Source organism: Aquarana catesbeiana, linkage group LG01 (assembly GCF_042186555.1).
Source record: "Aquarana catesbeiana isolate 2022-GZ linkage group LG01, ASM4218655v1, whole genome shotgun sequence".
Taxonomy (NCBI): domain Eukaryota; kingdom Metazoa; phylum Chordata; class Amphibia; order Anura; family Ranidae; genus Aquarana; species Aquarana catesbeiana.
This window is the reverse complement of record NC_133324.1, coordinates 367,824,666-367,845,545: the sequence shown is the minus strand read 5'-3', so window position 1 is coordinate 367,845,545 and position 20,880 is coordinate 367,824,666. Positions and strand designations below refer to the sequence as shown.

General features: G+C 41.7%; 1 protein-coding gene across 1 annotated transcript in view; it reads right to left on the bottom strand.

Annotated features, from left to right (window-relative positions):
- The window catches only part of PTCH1 (patched 1), a 138,576-nt gene extending 118,460 nt beyond the window's left edge, over nt 1–20,116 (bottom strand). The window contains exon 1 of the mRNA XM_073633161.1: nt 19,860–20,116. Coding sequence (XP_073489262.1) covers nt 19,860–19,862 — 3 coding nt within the window. The 5' untranslated portion in view covers nt 19,863–20,116. The remainder of the gene's footprint in view (nt 1–19,859) is intronic.
- Between the last annotated feature and the right edge of the window lie 764 nt (nt 20,117–20,880).

The following is a 20,880-nucleotide window of genomic DNA, read 5'->3' as shown; positions in this document are numbered from 1 at the left end:
ACATACAGGTACGTCATTTCATGCAGCAGGGCCGCTGCAGTATATATGCTGTGGGCGGTCCTTAAGTGGTTAAAGTGATTGTAAAGTCTTGTTTTTTTTAGTTAAAAATAACAAACATGGTATACTTACCTGCTCTGTGCAGTGGTTTTTCACAGAGCAGCCCTGCTTTTCTCAGGCCCCTGCCTCCTGCTGAGTGCCCCCACAGCAAACAGCTTGCTATGGAGGCACCAGAGCCAAGTCACAGTTCCCTGTGTCCATTCAGACATGGAGCCGTGGCCCTGCCCCCTTTCTCTTCTTATTGGCCTACTGACTTTGATTGACTGCAGCGGGAGCCAATGGCATTGCGCTGCTGTCTCAGTCAATGAGGAGGGGAGTCCCGGGCAGCCGAGACAATCCTGAAACGTAATCCTTAAAGCTGAACTCCAGCTTTTCATCCACTTTACATACTTTGTTTGGGTCAAGCTGGTTCAAGCGAACCATGTCCCTCACTAACATGTGAGGCCACTGGATGTGCATTATAAACTGTATGTAGCTGAGTGTTTGTGTCTGAATACTTAGGACCATGTGATATTTCAGTTTTTCTTTTTTAATAAATCTGCAAAAATGTCAACAATTCTGTCAATATGGGGTGCTGTGTGTACATTAATGAGGAAAAAAATGAACTCAAAGTGGTGTTCCGGCCAAAATTATAATTTTTAAATAAAAATACCCCTATAATACACAAGCTTAATGTATTCTAGTAAAGTTAGTCTGTAAACTAAGGTCTGTTTTGTTAGTTTATAGCAGTAGTTTGTTATTTTATAAACTTACAGCAGGCTGTGGCCATCTTAAGTGTGGGCATCTGAAGCCAGACTGTATTTCTTCCTGGATCTCATCCTTGCACAAGCAGTGTAATAGGTTTCAGGTCAGGTTTCCATAGCAACGGCAGTGTCAGAGGAAGTTGCCGCCCCTTCCCAGAAGGCATTGCAAACAGGAAATGATGGGCAGCCAGGGAGGAGGAAGTGAAAATGAATACAGCAGATATACAGCAGATATACAGTAAGTGTTGAGAAAAAAAATTAAAAATATCCAATTCGTTTACAGTGCACAGTTTAGTGAGGGATGCTGAAGAGTTGTAAAAGTGGGTGGAACTCCACAATGATTTTAGCAAATGGCTGCAATATAACAAAGAGTGAAAAATTTAAGGGGGTCTGAATACTTTCCGTCCCCACTGTAGATATATATAGGGTGGACTCGGAGGGCAAAGCTTTGCCCAATCAGGGCTTACAATGCATTGTGCCCCGCAAACTCAGGTGTCCATCGAACAAGCGATGTTCGTCCGAACTTTTGCTCAGCTCGAATTGTTCGCCCAACTCTACCCTGCAAACATGTATAGTGCACTTGGTTGTGTGACAGTGCTGAGGGCTTTCAAGGGTTAAAACAGATGTCCAGAAGGTGACATATTTCCTCCCACCGCAGATCGCTTTTCACAAGTGAAAACAAGCACTTACGGCAATATGAGCACTGCTAATACATGACATTTTTTTGTAGGTAACAGTTTTCTGGTAATAATCATACAGTATAAGCCCGTTGTTTTACCCATTCAGGGAAAAGCAATAATTTTGTAGAGCTTTTCAATACACGGGCTGCCAGAAAGGTGACCTCTTGTAAAAATGACCCTGCGGTGACAGAGTCCTTGTAATCTACCCAACCCTAGCAGCATTTACTCATGTTTCCTCTGTTCCCCCACCACTCCTTTCAGCATCAGGAGCCGAAATTAAAGGCTAAGTTCACCTTTTGAATTCAATTCATTATACAGTCAAGGAACCCCAGGAGTTTAAAAAAAAAACATGCAGCTTTGAAAATACTGCTTAATGTAATAGGCATACTTGTAGGCCATTTACGCCACTCTTGAAACCTGGAGGAAAAACTCTCATTGTTAGCATTCTTCTATCTTGCGATGTTGCTAAAATGCGCCATACATTGATTGCTCACTCCCAGCATTAAAGGTGCGAGCACTCTTCCACGCTTTGCTCTCCCCCTGAAGCAGCAGTGGCTGAGCTCAGCATTGCTGTGAGCCTTATATTCTTTTCATTAAGGCTACTTTCACACTGGGGCGGGGGTGTGTTGTTTTAGCGACGCTTTTCGACCCCTAGCGGGGCGCTTTTATCCCAATGGACAGGGTTAAAAGCGCCCGTGTTGTGGCTTTGCAAGCGCTTTGGCAGCGCTGCCCTTTCATCCCAATGGACAGGGGCGATGGAGGAGCTCTGTATACACCGCTCCCAACCCACCCCCCAAAGATGCTGCTTGCAGGACTTTTTTAACCCGTCCTGCAAGCGCACCGCCCCAGTGTGAAAGTATTCGCGCTTTCATACTGGGAGGCATGAGAGGCGCTTTTCAGGCGCTATTTTTGGCGTTAAAACGCCTGAAAACTGCCTCAGTGTGAAAGGGGTCTAAATGGTGTTCTGTGACTGGACAAGATTTAGTTAGTATGATTTGTTTGCACATGAATATAATCTGTTAGGTCATATTGCATCCAAAATGATTGTAAAGGCTTGTTTTTTTCCTATAAAAATAATAAACATGTTATACCTTTCTGCTTTGTTGCAGTGGATTTGCACAGAGCAGCCCAGATCCTCCTCTTCTTGAGTCCCTCTTCTGTGCTCCTGGCCCCTCCCTCCTGTTCAGTGCCCCCACAGCAAACAGCTTGCTATGGGGGCACCCAAGCTGAGTCACAGCTCCCTGTGTTCATTCAGACAAGGAGCCACCGATCCGGCCCCACCCCCTTTTTCCCCTGTTTGGCTAGCTGACTTTGATTGACAGCAGCAGGAGCCAATGGCACTGTGTCTCAGCCAATCAGGAAGGAGAATATGGACAGCTGAGACACTCGTGGAGATCGCTGGACAGAGAGGGACCTCAGGTAAGTGTTAGGGGGGCTTGAGTGGGGGCTGCTGCACACAGAAGGCTTTTTATCTTAATGCATAGAATGCATTAAGATAAAAAAAACCTTCTGCCTTTACAACTCCTTTAAGTTGGGTTTGCACATTAACGCATGTCAGTAGTGCAGTTCTTTTGATTATATTGTGATTGCTCTGCACTTTTTCAAGGATTGGCTACAATCAGGTTTTTGTGTCAATTTGCACTGAGTAGCACAAAGACAACAATACTTTATTTCAATTAAATAGTCATAACTTCCCTTCTGGTCAATTTAGATTGTATTTGATCAAATTTAATTGATCAGCCAGGGTGGAAAATTATAGATTTTGCATTAATCAGAAGCACTGGGATTTTTTTTATGAATACAACCAAATTTCGTTTGATCGGATTATGAGATTACATGTAGAAACAGGAATGCAGTTGATACTTTATGATCGTAAATTACAATCATATCTTAAAGTGATACTAAACACACTGTTTAATTTACATTGTCCCTTCTATTTCTGTATGTGGATGATGGCACTGTAATTATTTTACTAAAAATCGAAGTACCTTTTCCCTAATCGATATACCGCTGTCACATTATTGAGCTCTTTCCCAGCCTGTCTGCAGGAAAACATGAGCAGGACGAGCTCCTAGTCCCCTGCTTCTGGTCACATTTTCAAAATAAAAAAACAGCCTTTGGGATACAGAGTAAAAATAAATATTTTTTTAGCAGTAAACTGTTTTAAATTGTCATATAATATATTTGAAATAACATTGTTAATATTATTTGGCAATAACATGGCATGGGCAGATTTCACAGGCTGTGTCACACCCCTCTAGCCTTTGCCTTAGAATAACAGGGAGATGAAGCCTCCATCAATCATGATGTAATATCCTGCCCCTATTGTCTTTAGCTGGTTAGTGGGCATGGATGAGAAGGGAGGGAGTGGGCTGTCATTTACCACTGTGTATACGCCCACATGTGTGACTCTATAGTCACTTGGGCTGCTCAGATGTGATAGGGAGGAAATGCACAGCATAGAAACTCACTGAAAACTGAACATGTGCAGAGTTGCCATCACAGCTGCAAAATCCCTAGCTGAATTGGGGACATGAACAGAAGTTGGAGATAGAGAGCAGCAGGATCAACCAGGTTTTGCAGAAAAGAGAAAAAAGATCCCATAGTGACTAAGTGAGTATGAACTTCTATGGGCCTCCCAACGCACTAAAGCGCAAAAAAAAAGGACATTGTATGTAGCCAAGTCCTAAGCCTCTCCAGGCCTAATGGTGACCTCCAGAGTTAGGGACAGCCGACATCCTTCTATGTAGAGTGGGTTACGAGGCATGGTGGGTGCAATGCAAGGTAGATTAATGGGCGCCAGACACTTCTTGAATGCAAAGAGATTTATTTTCTCTTAAACAGAACTGTGGGAAAGAGGGTTAGGGTCAGGACACCCTTTAGTAGTTTCAATGTTAATTAGCAGACTCCGAGACTTCTATAGGTAGACAGCCATGCAGGGAAAGGCATCCAGCAAGGCACCACATCTGCATGTGTAGACACGCTGTCTCCTATGGTAACAATATTGAACAGTTTCTCACAAAGGTTGTAATGAAATCTTTCACTTCCTCCACAATCTCCTTGTTTAGATCTTCACTCAACTGAGTTCTCAGTCTATCACCTAGACCTGCTGATCCACTGCCACTGGATCTCCTGAGCTCTTACAATCTTCTCACTGAGTATCTTCCTCAAGCGTCACCCCGCATCTCTGCTGGGTCTCTAGCTTGGCACTCACAGATACTCCTCAAGCGTCACCCCACTGGCCTGCTCGGTCCCTGGCTTGGCACACAAGACTGCTGTGCAAGCGTCACCTCCGCTGGCTGGGTCCCTGGATTGATACCTGCTGATGTTTCCCAATTCTTCACCGTCCCCGGTTGGTGAGAATACTGCTTTGGTACTTGCTTCAGCTACTCACGGTGGTCCCTGGTAAAAAGGTGGATGGTCCCTTAGTGGCGACGACAGCTTCCCCATACCTCCAATCCTGACAGGTTCTCCGGCCGGCAGAACCGTCACTTCTGGTTGGACTGCAAGGCGCAGTCCAAACCCTGCGCTGCTCTCTTGCTTCTGGATAGGCTCAGACAGCCTAGCAGCCAGATGTCCCCGGAATAGGCCTCAGTCTCTGGCCTAGCAACCCGGGGCAGCACAACACGTGTCCACCCAGACAGCCGTCCAGGTGGCACAGAACCCCGATCACCTGACCACACCCAAATAAATAGGCTCTCCCAGCAGGCCAAGGGACCCAAGAAAATCTCTGCCCATTGGCTGAGATACCCCATCTATTCCTAATCTGTCCTTGCAATGCCCTTGTCTTATCTAATGGCACCAGATACCCGGCCACCTAGTGACAGAAGAGAGAAGTGCAGCAATTCCAGAATTAGGGTGGAATCAATTGACCTCCTATTAATCGGCCAAGGCAACTATCACTTGGCAGGTAAATTTGCTAGCAACCCTGCCTAAACATCAGGGTGCTACATCTATATTTAAAAACGCACTGCACTGCAGCACTGGGATGGAACAGACCTGTATGTTTAGTATAGGGAAGTTGGTCGCTTGTTGTAACATGTGCATTAAAACATAGGAATGTACACACAGGCAGAAAAGAATGCCAATTTTAGATATATTTATAATTTTGTATGCCTCTGAATGCAGTGGTATAAAAAAAATGCCCAAAACCTGCATTTTTAGAAGAGCTTACCGACAGAATTTACACACTAAGAGCACAAATGAATGCGTAAGTGCGTAAATTCATTCTAGTAGCTAGAATTTATGAATATTCTAGCCCAGCCCTCAAATTTTCCACTCGCTTACTCCCATTTTGCGAGTGGAAAATGAGGGCTGGTGATCGTGGGCCGCCTCCGAGGAGGGGGAGCAAGCACCACCGGCATGCAGGGTTGAATGGGAGCTGCTCTCCCAGCCAGGGGAAGAGAGGAGAGGAAGAGTCGAGCTTGCTGATCATCAGAGAGCGGGGATTGCACTCTGTAACAGCTGCGCCACTCTCGTCACACACTCCCGCCTCCTTGCCCTGCGCTGCTCACTTCACACAGTCCTGCCTCTTCGCCCATCGCGCTATGTGACGTGAGCGGTGCAAAGTGAGGAGGCGGGACTGTGTGACGTGAGCGGCGCAGGACGAGGAGGCGGGACTGTGTGACATAAGCAGCGCTAGGAACCCTGCAATTCAAATGAAAGCTGTTACAGCGGGCAATCCCTGCTCTCTGATGATTGCCCAGCTCGACTCTTCCTCTGCACAGGTGAGACTGTACTGATGGGCACAGATGAGACTGTACTGACAAGCACAGGTGAGGCTGTACTGACAGGCACAGGTGAGGCTGTATTGATGGGCACAGGTGAGTCTGTACTGACAGGCACAGGTGAGACTGTACTGACAGGCACAGGTGAGGCTGTACTGATGGGCATAGGTGAAACTGTACTGACAGGCACAGGTGAAACTGTACTGACGAGCACAGGTGAGGCTGTATTGATGGGTACAGGTGAGGCTGTATTGACGGGCACCGGTCACGCTGTATTGACGGGCACTGGTGAGGCTGTGTTGATGGGCACTGATAAAGTTGTTGTTAATATTTATTTTTGTAACTTCATTCTGCATAAAATATTGACATAATTTATGAGGGTGTGTTTAGGGGCGGGGCATGGTTGCGATTGGGTGGGGCAACTGGTGGCGAGTAACCCTTAAGGCTTGGCTAGTAGCTCAGGACTTGAAATTCTGAGCCCTGTTCTAGCCAATAGAATGAGTTTATGCACACATGCTTCTTAACATGCATAAACAAACACAATTACATGCAAAACTGAGCATTTTTCATGCTGGATTTTTCTGCCATCTCCTGTGAAAAAGATCCAGTGTATAATATATTTAGCATGATGCTAAATAAGGCATGTGGGAACTTGTAGTTCCACAACAGAAGCACAGGTCAAATCTAAAGCTAGCAGTGATGAATGATGATCTGATCATCACATCCTCACTCTTATGTATCTGACCTCCCATTAGATACATGCTTGCGCTGCTGCGTGGAGCATACCAAGAAAGCCATAGTACATTCCTTAGCGAGGACTCCTATCTCTTGTTTACGATCGTTACCAAATACCCTTAAGCTTGCCCTACACTAAAATATCTGATATATCGGTATCTGTACAATCCCTTTTAGCTTTACTATAACTATGTAATATGAGGACAAACTTAAATAATTCAGTACATTGTATATGTATAGTGTACTGTATGGTCACCTTAACAAGGTGACAGCTACCGACCAATAATGTGATGAAAGGAGCACTCTAATAAGACACTTATATTACTCATCATGTACATCCTCCCACCCTGTCTACCGGAGCCAACAGATCCATTCACAAATATTGAACACATTGCAGCCAAAATCATCCTACTCCTCCTGAACATGGCTACTATTTGCTGCACCCCCCTGGTGTGCACATTATTCTTCTACATACCACAGCTGGATCTATTTACACCTTATAGAGGAACAGGTCACATCTATGCTACCTTTTCTCCCAAGATGTATTAATGTAATGGAGTAAATACATATTGCTGAGCTCTCAGACTGAACCCCAGAGGCAGTGATACAAGAATTAATATTAAATGACCTACATAGTGTATACTGGGATTTGATGCTCTAATAGAATTATCTTCACTAAGATATGCAAGCCTTATGAGAAGCACAAAAACCAAACCACTCGTTTAGAAATCATCTTCCAATGGAATTTCTCAAGAAGGTTGCTATGGGGTACTGTACTTAGTACATCAGCAGTGTTCTTTCAATACATTAAAGCTCATCTCTAGTCACTTGCCCCTTGGAAGATTTACCTCCCTTCATGACCAGGCCATTTTTTGCTATGCGGCGCTGCGCTACATTTAACTGACAATTGCACGGTCATGCAACGCTGTACCCAAACAAAGTTTCTATCTTTTTTTTTCACACAAATGGAGCTTTCTTTGATGGTATTTGACCATCTCTGGGTTTTTTATTTTTTATTATTAAAAAGAAAAAAGACTGACAATTTTGAAAAATATATATATTTTTACTTTCTGCTTTGAAACATATCCCATTAATTAAACAAAAAAAAAATGTAATCTCTTAAAATAAAGGTCCACTTTGATGCCCCGTAAACACGAGCGGATTTTCCGTCGGAAAAAACTTGGATGGTTTTTCCGACGGAATTCCGCTCAAGCTTGCCTTGCATACATACGGTCACACAAAAGTTCTCTGAACTTTCAACCGTCAAGAATGCGGTGACCTACAACACTACGACGAGCCGAGAAAATGAAGTTCAATGCTTCCGAGCAATCGTCGAATTGTTTCCGAGCACGCATAGGAATTTTGCGCGTCGGAATTTGTACAGACGTTCGCATTTTCCTGATAGGAACTTTTTCTGACCGAAAAATAGAGAACATGCTCTCAATCTTTTGCTGGCCGGAATTCCGCCTCCAAAAAACCGATGGAGCATACACACGGTCGCATTTTCCGACAAAAAGCTCTCATCAGAGCTTTGCTGGCGGAATTTCCGATCGTGTGTACGTGGCATAACACTAAAATTGCTACATCTATAGACATCCATGATCTAACACTAACCTATCTAGCCCTGTAAAGAAGAAATCAATATACATACTTTTTTTGAAGTCGATCCGGTCCGGTCTCCAGCGGCGGAAGCTCCGCAGAGGACACGTCTGACAACGGCTGTGAAATGAATGGGAAGTGACATCACCCATAGAGTTACTCTGGGGCTTCCGTTGTCAGCTGCCTCCTCTGCACCCATCTACACATTGAAGCCGCTGCTGACAGCTCATCGTGGGATCGAGTCGGATCAGCTTCAGAAAAGGTATGTATACTGATTTCTTCTATACAGGGCTAGATAGGTTGGTGATAGATCGTGGGTGTCTATAGATGTAGTGATTTTAGTGTTATGCCCCGTACACACGGTCGGATTTTCCGATGGAAAATGTCCGATCGGAACGTGTTGTCGGAAATTCCGACCATGTGTGGGCTCCATCGGACATTTTCCATCGGATTTTCCGACACACAAAGTTGGAGAGCAGGAGATAAAATTTTCCGACAACAAAATCTGTTGTCGGAAATTCCGATCGTGTGTACACAAATCCGACGGACAAAGTGCCACGCATGCTCAGAATAAATAAAGAGATGAAAGCTATTGGCCACTGCCCCGTTTATAGTCCCGACGTACGTGTTTTACATCACCGCGTTTAGAATGATCGGATTTTCCGACAACTTTGTGTGACCGTGTGTATGCAAGACAAGTTTGAGCCAACATCCGTCGGAAAAACTCCTAGGATTTTGTTGTCGGAATGTCCGAACAAAGTCCGACCGTGTGTACGGGACATTAGGCTGGACTTATCCTTTAATAAATTTTGGCTAAAATGTATTCTGTTACATGTCTTTGGTAAAAAAAAAAAAATCCCAATAATTTTATTTTAATTGGTTTGTGTGAAAGTTATAGTGTCTAAAACATTTTTATTTTTTTATACTAGTAATGCCAGTGATCAGTGACTTATAGCAGGACTTTGATAGTGCGGTGGACAATCAAACACTAACTGACACTTTGTGGGAACTAACTAACTGCCAATGACATCACCAGTGCTATAACTACAGTGATCAGTGCTAATAATATGCACTTATTATTATTCATTGTACTAATGACACTGGGCAAAAAGGGGTTAACATCTAGGGCAATCAAGGGGTTAAATGTGTGTCTAACAACTATTTATGCGTGTACTGTGTGCTGCTTTTACCGGGTATGTAGTTGTTTTTTTATTCCCTGCTTAGCAGGGAATGAAAAACCAACTAGATCCCCAGTCACTGAACACAGCTCTGTACTATATAGACTTGCAGAGCTGTGTTCTGTGGGACTCGCTGGGTGCCAGGTGGTCAATCACTGGCCGGGACCCGGTGATCAGCATGTGCTGTGACGAATCACAGCACAGCCTAGCAGGCGGGCGGGTGCGTGCCCCCTACCCAGGAATGCAGAATCATGTATATATATATATATGATTCTGCGCAGAGTGGCCACCCTGTAGCAGTAAAGCTACATGGGCCAGTAGGGAAGTGGCTAGAAAACATAAAAATCCTCCCTAGCAGTTGGGCTGCACGAGTTAAATGCTGTTTAGGTCTAGGGGACTAGGAACAGCAGTTTTACTTACCTGATCCTCCACTCCACCTCTTTTCTGGATTGTCCCTGTTGTCCTCCCTTCCAGTGCATGGGTATGGGCTCTGCATTAAACTTGATGACATCAGAGGACCTGCGACTACTTGAGCATAGTAGAGAACAGGCTGCCGGGACCAGTCTTATAATTGGGTGCTAAAGATCAGATGATTAAGCTGCTTTTTGCAGCACCCTAGACATAAATGAGCTTTTAACCTTTGCAGTGCGGGGACAGCACCACTGTAAGGGAACATTCTTCTTCTTATTTTTTTACTGATTCCAGCTTTAATAAGTAATAATAACTATTTCATTATCATTGCCCTATTATTATTATCATGCAGTATTTATATAACATCAACAATATAAAAGGAGACAATATAGTTACAATACAATTCAAGACAAGCGGGTTAGACAAGCCTTGCTCATCAGAGCTTACATCATATTACACTATGCTATTAAAGTGACTGTAGATGATCACCTTGTAAAACAACCCATTCAGTTTAAATAGAAATGAAAGGCAAAACATTTTTGTATAGATATAAAAAAGAACATTATAAATACCTTCTTTTTTTTTTTTTTAAAGTGATCACAGATGCTTTGTTCTCAGCTACATAAGAGCTGGGGGGAGGAGAAACAGCAGCACACTGAGCTTCCCGGTGAATCGCTGTGCAGTGGGGGCATGTCAGGACAAATCTGATCGTTAGAGGAGAGCACACTGAGTTCCCAGCATAGCTAGAGAACTGACTACACTGTGCTCTCCTGCTTAGTGTGGTCAGTTTTGAATAGGAAAGCAGAGGGACTGGCAAGAACACCAGGGATTTCACATAAAGGAAGCAATGCAAAGAGAACAGGATACTTTCTTATACAAGTACATGGTGCAGCAGGCACATATCAGGAATATGAAGTGTTGGGGAAACAAACGCTTTAATGAAGGGAGCTTGCCTCCTGTAACGCTTCATCTTTCCAATTGCAGAGATCTGTCATCCCCAATACTGGAGTTGTGAATGATATGCTTTTAATCATCTCATGTCTGTGAGTATGTCTTTGGCTTTTTCAATAAATATTATTTGGTGTTGAAGGTAATGCACTAGGCGTTTGCGCTCTCCTTTTTTTCTTTATACTATGCTATAAGTTTACATCTTTTTTTTTTATCACACTTTGTGAAGAGAATACCTACACAATGATGTGTTTATATTATGTTTTTTATCTCATTCCATTATATAGCATGTGTACCTTGATGAGTATATATATCAATCTTCCCTTATATGATATTGCGTTTATGTCTTGCACTAATAGCCAAAATACTCAAACAGATTTTTATGTCATTTTATTCTATGTTGTCTATGTTGTTCTATCTTGTTCTTTAGCCCTGATAAAGTAGAGTGTTGAGCCACTGAAACGCAGTGGCTTCTTTTTGTGACCGGCTTTTGTGCAAAAGAAAGATTTATTGGATTTGCACAATCAAAACATTTAAATTAGGGAAGTAGCTCAGTTATACTACTAAATATGAATCCTGATTGGTTGTCTTGGACTATTGTACTGCCTTGCCTTCTACATCAATATTCAAACTTGAGCGTGAGTATTTTCAAGTGATTTTGGAGATCTTTTTTGCATGTCTTTGATTGTTTTTCACGCATTTTTCTAGTCTTTTCAGTATTAAGCATTTCTTGATTAATCTGCTATGGACAGCCCCACGCCGATGTACTGTGGTAGGGTGGCCCTCCTGCGCAAAATCACGTACATGTATGTGATTTTGTACACTCGATCTGGGGCACCAGCACGCTGCTGGCAACCCACTGTGATTGGACACAGCGGGAGCCAATCAGCGGGTCTGGTGGACACGCCGATCGTTCTCAGGAGTAAACAAGGCAGACCGCCATTCTGTGAGAGGGGAAAATGGAGATCTTGTGTTCTTCCTATGCAGGAACACAGATCTCTGTCTTCCTTCAGTTAAGCCATCCCCCACACAGTTAGAAATCACTCCCTAGGAGCACATTTAACCCTTTGATTGCCCCTGATGTTAACCCCTTCCCTGCCAGTGTCATTACTACAGTGACAGTGCATTTTTTCTTTGCGCTGATCACTGTATTAGTGTCACTGGTCCCCAAAAAGTGTCACTTAGTGTCAGATTTGTCCGCTGCTATGTCGCAGTCCTGCTAAAAATCACTGATCGCCACCATTACTAGTTAAAAAATAAATAAATAAAAATTCAATAAATATCCCCCACAGTTTGTAGACGCTATAACTTTTGCGCAAACCAATCAATATACGCTTATTGGGATTATTTTACCAAAAATATGTAGCAGAATACATAACATATTGGCCTAAATTGATGAAGAAATTTGATTTTTAAATTTTTTATTGGGTATGTTTTATAGCATAAAGTAAAAAATATAGTTTTTTTTTTCAAAATTGTTTGTTTCTAGTGCAAAAAATAAAAACTGCAGAGGTGATCAAATACCACCAAAAGAAAGCTCTATTTGTGAGAAAAAAAGGACGGCAATTTTTTTTGGGTACAACGTCGTACAACCGCACAATTGTCAGATAAGGTAACGCAGTGCCATATTGCAAAAAATGGCCTGGTCATGAAGGGCGTAAACCTTCCAGGGCTCAAATGGTTAACTTATGGAAAGCTAGTTACTAGGAGAACACAGTTGTTAGGCATCATGCATATGAGCACTTTTGGGCATGCAACTTAAAATGTGAGCTTATTTCCGAACCTGGGATACACAGCTGCTGCGTACAGCCTCCCATAGTAGTGAATGGCTATACGCAGGTTTACACTGCTACCTGCTACCTGGATGCAGGGTGTCTATGTCCATGGTTGTAGCAGCATAAACCCACATACAACCCATCAGTATTATGGGCAGCTGTAAGCTGCAGATGTGAATCCCAGGCTCGGAAATAAACCCAAAATATACATTTTGTGCTCAAAAGTGTCCATGTGCATGAGGCCTTAGGCGTTAAAACACATGGAAAACACGCCTTCTGTGTACTTTTCAGGAGCTCCCATTAATGTCAATTATAGACAAAAATGTGCAGTCGTGCTCCAAAGAGCAACTGTAATTTTTTCTGAGCATTGAACTACAGCACATTGCTAAGGCGGGGGGGGGGGGGACAGACACAATAGAATAACATGGAAATCTTGTGTCAAGCATTGTAGCACTTCTGGAAGCATGCTTCAGATCGCTCAGATGTGAATGGGGACTAAGGTTTGGGAGCAATGAACAAGTGTGCTGATGGTGAGAATCAGAATTAGTTCTTTTACTCTCTCATACACCAATCTGGCCATATAAAAAATAAATCTGATAATTATTATTATTCTTATACGGGATATATATAGTGCCAACAGTTTGCGCAGCGCTTTAACCACTTCCGGACCGTCGCACGCCGATATACGTCCAAACTTTGAAGAGGAATAGCTAGCTGCCATAACCCCGGTATCCTCTTCTTCAGCGGGCGGTCCGGTTTCTAATAATAGTGGTCCCTGCGGCGGATTCACAGCGAGATCACTTTTATCGGTGGCAAGAGAGGGCCCCGCGCTGCTCTCCGGTGCCCTCCGCCACTTACCGGGAACCGTCGGTAGCGGCGGAGGTTATCAGATGCTTCTCCTTCCAGGTTATGGAGACGAGTGAGGGGGAGATGGCCCCCACCCATCTCCATACCACTGCAGGGCGGAAGCGACGTCAAAACGTCACTTCCGCCCATAGCTCTTAAAGGGCCTTTTTTTTTTTAAATTGCATTTTAGTGTAAATATGAGATCTTAAGGTGTTTTTGACCCCAGATCTCATATTTAAGAGGCCCTGTCATGCTTTTTTTCTATTACAAGGGATGTTTACATTCCTTGTAATAGGAATAAAAGTGACACATTTTTTAAAAAAAAAGAACAGTGTAAAAATAAAAAATAAAAGGTAAAATAAATAAGAAAAAAAAATGGTTTTAAACGCACCCCATCCCGCCACACTCGCGTGCAGAAGCGAACGCATACGTCAGTAGCGCCCACATATGAAAATGGTGTATAAACCACACACGTGAGGTATTGTCGCGATCGGTAGAGCGAGAGCAATAATTCTAGCCCTAGACCTCCTCTGTAACTCAAAACATGCAACCTATAGAATTTTTTAAACGTCGCCTATGGAGATTTTTAAGGGTAAATGTTTGTTGCCATTCCATGAGCGGGCGCAATTTTGAAGCATGACATGTTGGGTATCAATTTACTCAGCGTAACATTATCTTTCACAATATATTAAAAAATTGGGCTGACTTTACTGTTATCTTATTTTTTAATTCAGAAAAGTGAATTTTTTCCAAAAAAAGTGCGCTTGTAAGACAGCTGCGCAAATACGGTGTGACAGAAAGTATTGCAACGACCGCCATTTTATTTTCTCGGGTGTTAGAAAAAAAAGTATAATGTTTGGGGGTTCTATGTAATTTTCTAGCAAAAAAAACCTGTAAACAACAAATCTCAGAAAGAGGCTCGGTCCTTAAGTGGTTAAAACATAAGGGCAGATGGTACTGTTACAATACAATTTAATACAATAGGAATCAGAGGGCCCTGCGCAATAGAGCTTACAATCTAAGATTAGTTGTTTTTTAACATTGCTCTTTGCACCACTTTATTCTTAATGCAGGTTTAAAATCATACTTTAAGTATTACAGATTTGTATCACCAAAGCTCTTTCTATGGTACCCAAGCAAGACCAGTTTCTATGAATGAAGCAATGAGAAATATCTAGCAAAGCTGAATGATGCAGTAAGGTTAATTCACAGCCAGGCGATGAGTGTAATAGTGTAAATTCTCTGCAGGAATGGGCTTGGCCAATGAATGTTGGATGTCGGACAGCACGGTAGAAGTATAGTCTGGGCAGGGAATGAATAAAAAACGCTGTCACTCGTCATCACACGAATGGAGAGAGCGCACATCCAAATGAGTCTGGCAAGAAACATGTTCCACTGACGATACTTGGGTCATGCAAGTCGTGATTAGTGGAGGGCACGGTCTCTTCTATGTGGTTAAGGTTCCTTTTTATTCTCCAACAAGCTAAAAACACTAGTGCCAGTGAATTCTTTCTGCTGCTTTCAGAGCTGCAACTGGAAGCTAGGACAAAACAAGTACTATCTTTATAGTTTCTCTCCCTGTGGTCCTTTTTTTTTTTTTTTTTATACAGGACAGATGAATTACTGTTGGGATATAATTGGCTGTGTTTCTGTAATATTCAGAAAAAAAGGAGGAAGAGGTGTCTTTGTAATCTTGTTCTTCTACTTGGGTGGTCAGAAGCATGCCTGCCCCCAATTTGCCTCAATGAGTGTAGCATCTCCTGCCATAATGCTCTTCCTAATCGATCTGTCCCTATTTACATGTGTATTGTTAACCTTATTATGCATGTTTAGACATGGGCTGAACACCTGGTTCTCTGTACTAAAGCAAATCCCACAGGTTACATGTATCATTTTTTTTTCCAGATAAATTCATAATCAAACTTTTTTTTTAATCAAAACTGAGATCCTTTCTTATAGTTTTACAATACTACACTTGATGTGATTGTAGCCGTATTAGTGCAATTGTGACAGAGAAAATTGTGTACTGTCCGTGATACTTTTTTTATTTGCACTAACATACAAATTTTTCAGGACAAGCTTTTGGGGTATGTCCCCTTCTTCAAGGTCCAAGCAGTACTGCTTGGACCTTGAAGAAGGGGACATACCCCGAAAGCTTGTCCTGAAAAATTTGTATGTTAGTGCAAATAAAAAAAGTATCATGGACAGTACACAATACTGCACAGAAGAACAGCAAAAAATAAGCTTCTAGATAAGCAACATAATAAAACAGGTTTGTGGCATCATTTACTAAAGTTGGACATATGTGCGGGGTTGATTTACTAAAACTGGAGAGTGCAAAATCTGGTGCAGCTGTGCATGGTAGCCAATCAGCTTCTATCTTCAGCTTGTTCAAATGAGCTTTGACAAAAAAAAAAAATGGAAGCTGATTGGTTTCTATGCAGAGCTGTACCAGATTTTGCACTCTCCAGTTTTAGTAAATCAACCCTAAGGCCTTTTGATCACTTTTATTCATACCTGGGTATGGCCAAATACGAGCGATCTTGTTGTCGCGCATACCTGCCAAACCATGAACAGTTAACACAATAACATAATAACAATAAGACTAGGGTAGATGCTGTTACTGATTTTTCAGTCCTACCCAAATGATATCCACTTGGGCAGCCAATAAGCAATAAAGTGTACACTTTTTAAACATGTCCAGTAAATTAGATCTAAAATCATTTAGGCTGAATGGTAATGAGTTCACCTGTGCCACCTTTGAAATGTGTCGCTTACAGAAGTGTGACTTGGAGTTTTGCTCCTTTTTCACATAGGGGCATATTTTGAAGTTGGTGAATGTTACATTCATCAAACATTGGGAATTAATTATTGTAATTTAAAGCCCGTAGACCAAGAAGATTCACCTGCAGCGAATGTTTTAGTGAATTCCACATTTGGAGTTTTATAAATATGCCCCATAGCCTATAATGGGGTTTCTTATGTCTCACATTTTGACCACTTTGGAACAATTTTTATCTTAGTATGTCTCTTTTTCCATGCCAGACAAGACAAAGAAAAGGTCAAATTTATATAAAAAAAACAAATCCCAGCTGGTTGCTGTAGGGGGAGATTTACTAAAACCGGAGCACTCAGAATCTGGTGCAGCTTTGCATGGCAGCCAATCAGCTACTAACTTCAGCTTGTTCAGTTGGCAAAAAAACCTGAAAGGTGCTTGGTTTCTATGCACATCTGCACCAGATTTTACACCATGCAGTTTTAGTAAATAATCCCCACTGTTACCACTTGTTTCAGACTAATATTAATGAACCATTTTTTCTTCTTTGTGTACCTATTCACCTGCCCCTGCTGCTATCCTTTTTCACATCTTAGGTTAGTTTTAAATACAATTGTGGGTATAGGGCCCCATTTCCGCTACAAGCTGGTCATGGACATGAAAGCCTTGGACATCTCACTTGATAAAAGCTAATCAGTATGCCAATAGGTGAGTGAACATGTTATTCTTGTATTGTCAAAGTGTGGATGATTAAGCACTTAGTAGGCAAAGTTAGCTAATGATCATCATCTGCCTAGGAAACATACTGATAGAAGTACACAGGCTGTTGAAAGTTCTAGTTGACTAGGCTGCCTTTGGCTTCAATATGCAAATTATTAAAGCCACAGAGAGCCAGGCAAATAGCATTTTCAGGATCTGAACAAAGCTACATATTTCTTACATGAAAGTTATCTTTATAGGAATTATAAATCATTATAACAAGTTGCATTGTATGTCAAGAATATACGAACATGTATTTGCTGTATAGAGTCTGTACATATCACAATAATTACATCTCAAGCAATCCATATATAGGAGGGTGTAGTTATAAAGATGGTGCAATGGGAGTATAGGCTCGGAATACAGCCAAAGGTTGGTTACCTATAGATTGCCATTTGATTAGTGGTCATTCCTATCTATATATAATATTATTACAGTTCCTTACTAGGCCATCACATAACTCATCTAACTGAATGCTGTGTCCTTTTGTATCAGTAAAAAGCTGGTTGAACCTTTCCAGCATACTCAACCTTTTATTCTAAAAATACAATAGACACTAGATTCTGATGGATAAGTATGGGGAAGTGCAGTTAGTTCCTAAGATAACACCTAAAATGCAAACATCACCTACAAATGTATACAAAAATGGTTTCAACCCATAAGAATTTACATTATTTATAATGTTATTATTACGTAAATGATTATATTGTAGAACTTACTATTTTTCTATAAACATCAGAGTCCCAGTCTGCCATCTAATAAACTGAACTTGGACTATGTTTATGCTGCATATCGTGAAAAGGTATAGACAATGTTTTTAAGAAGCAGATCTCTGCTGTACAGTATACTAACTTCACAACTAGCCTACCAGGTAAGTAAGTTGTCTGCCCACAGGTCTTAACATGCTCTGCTAGCCAAACATGTAAGCCAAGGCTTGAAAATGCCTACACTTTGTACCGGCTAATGTTACCTTTAGGCAAACACTGAAGCTTTATGTATATACTCTTTACTGGAAACTTTTTCGGAACTGCTTATTTTCATAGCTTAAAGATCCTATTCAGCAGTTTTTGTTCTGAAGGGTGATCCCAGACACCTGCAGTCCCTTCCTGAGCTTTCCTACAATGACAAAGTAAATACACAGATGTAATTCGCCAGCCAACGCTGCAGGGGTGAAGGATCAGCATACAGTGACAAGCAAGCTGAAGTTCATCAGCTGAAGCTCCTGGCAGAAGACCTTCCACCAGCCTGTTTTCTGGCACCAGGTTTGGTCTGGCTTCCCTGATGCAGTTCTAGGAGACACGATCCCCTTGGATCTCACATTTATTACACATATAAGCGTGAGAAGTGAATAGGAAGTAAAACAATTCCACTTCATTGTATGTCTTTCTTTCATACGGCTAATCCGGTTTACACATCACGCCTACATAGTTCAATAGGACTTTATACACTTGGGCAGAGGCAAGAGAGTATAAAAGGTATAATGTGTGTGTCTGTGTGTGGGTGAAATAAAGATGAAATCACTGAGAATGGGACATGTTCAACTGCCAATCATCTGCCTGTCACTTTGCTGTCATTGGGGACTTTGAAAGAGGATCTGATTTCAAGGTTGTGTCCCTCAATACCTTGTCCTGTCCAAATACATTATTACATTCTAGACATCTGCGGTGTTACTGTAAGAGCCCCAAACCAACACTGAATACACCTCCAACATAACCAATTTATCATATATAGACATTGCAATCATTAACAGAGCACATGTAACAATCAAAAACTGAAAGGCTTATGGTGAATATTTATGAAAAACACTTCTATAAAAGAGCACGTGTAACAATACAAAACTGCAACGTTTATGTTATTGTTAATATACATAAAAAAAAAAATAGATCTATGTGCTCTGGCTACATAAAAGGAAGTTATCCTATTGCAGAATAGACAGACGCAAGGCTTTTTTAAGGGAAATTTAGTAAAACTGGAGCAGATGTGAACAGTAACCAATCAGCTTCTAGCTTTGGCTTGTTCAGTTAAGCTTCGAAAATGAAAGACAGAAGCTGATTGGTTGCCATGCACAGCTGATCCAGATTATGGCTGCTTCAGTATTAGTAAATTCTCTTTTAAACGAGAGCTAGAGATCATGATATATATATATATATCTATATATATATATATAGATATATATAGATATATCTATCTATATAGATAGATATATCTATCTATATATATAGATATATATATAGAAAGGGATATTACATGATATAATAGGGATACATCTATCTATCTATCTATCTATCTATCTATCTATCTATCTATCTATCTATCTATCTATCTATCTATCTATCTATCTATCTATCTATCAATCTATACTGTATATAGGCACGATCACATTTTTGGCCAAGCATTACGCCACTATTCCCCATTGATCCTGTATCCACACAACTTTGTCCATTCTCTGCCAACTCTCCCCTGCCCTCTCTTTGCTCCAACATCTAAGCCCAGCAGCAGTAGCAATATCATAACACAAGCTGTGCCATTTGCCAAGATCTCACATCACAGAGCCACCTTTTTTTTCCCAGTCCCAGTCTAATCTGGACTGTATCTGAGCATGCAATGCAGCATCATTTTACTTACCATCGGGCCCCTTCTCTCATGTGCTAAGCCCCGGTAAAATTTGAAGGCAAGATGATATTATTTTTTCCCTGTATCCTTAGGAAAGGGGGGGGGGACCCTGGTGCTACTCCGCTCTTTGAAATCACATCAGTTCCTTGCCATCAGGAACTGAGAGTGTAATAATCCTTCTGGTTTGCAGGCATTCTGCAGAGTGCTGGAAGGTCTCACAATTACATGACTGTTTCTATTAAGCAGCTCCATCGTCTTCCATGTGGGTGGTCTGGCTCTAAATAGGCAGGACCTGTCAGGGTCACGTGACTGGTAAAGAGAAAAAAGGCAAAAGAAACACTACAATAAACTCTACAAGGGACAGCCAAGTAAACTATTTTAACATGTTATCTGCCTTAGCTCAGGGTAAACATATTCAATAGCTTATAAACGGTGTGTTCGTAGCTTCCTTTTATTCTTGTCATTTTGTTTTCTGTAGATGGGAATCGTAAGCAAACAGAAACTTTCAGCTCATGACAGCAGGCTATTAAAATAGGGATTACAACAGGGAAACGAGTTACGAATATAAAAAAAAAAAAAAAAAAAAACTTTTAAGTATATACAGGCATAGTAGGGGTCTAGTCCTCAAAAAAATCAGTTTGCGAATGTCTCAACATACGTGCATGTGTAACAAATAATTCCTGTAATGCTTTTAACATGTGTGTAATAGTTTCCTCCAGGTGAATGGAACAGCCCCCCGATATTTGGTCCTAATGCCTCGTACACACGGCCGGACTTCCCGACAGAAAAAGTCCGATGGGAGCTTTCAGTCGGACATTCCGACCGTGTCTATGCCCCATCAAACTTTTTCTGTCGGCATTTCCGATGGACTCAGATATAGAACTTGTTCTAAATCTCTCCGTCGGAAATCTCGAAGGAGTTTAGACCGTTCGCAAGTCCAGCTGTGTGTACGTGGCATAAGAGAAAAATAGCTAACATTCGACCATAAGAGTTAATAGGCTAAGAATATTTGACCAGCAGGGGAAACAATATG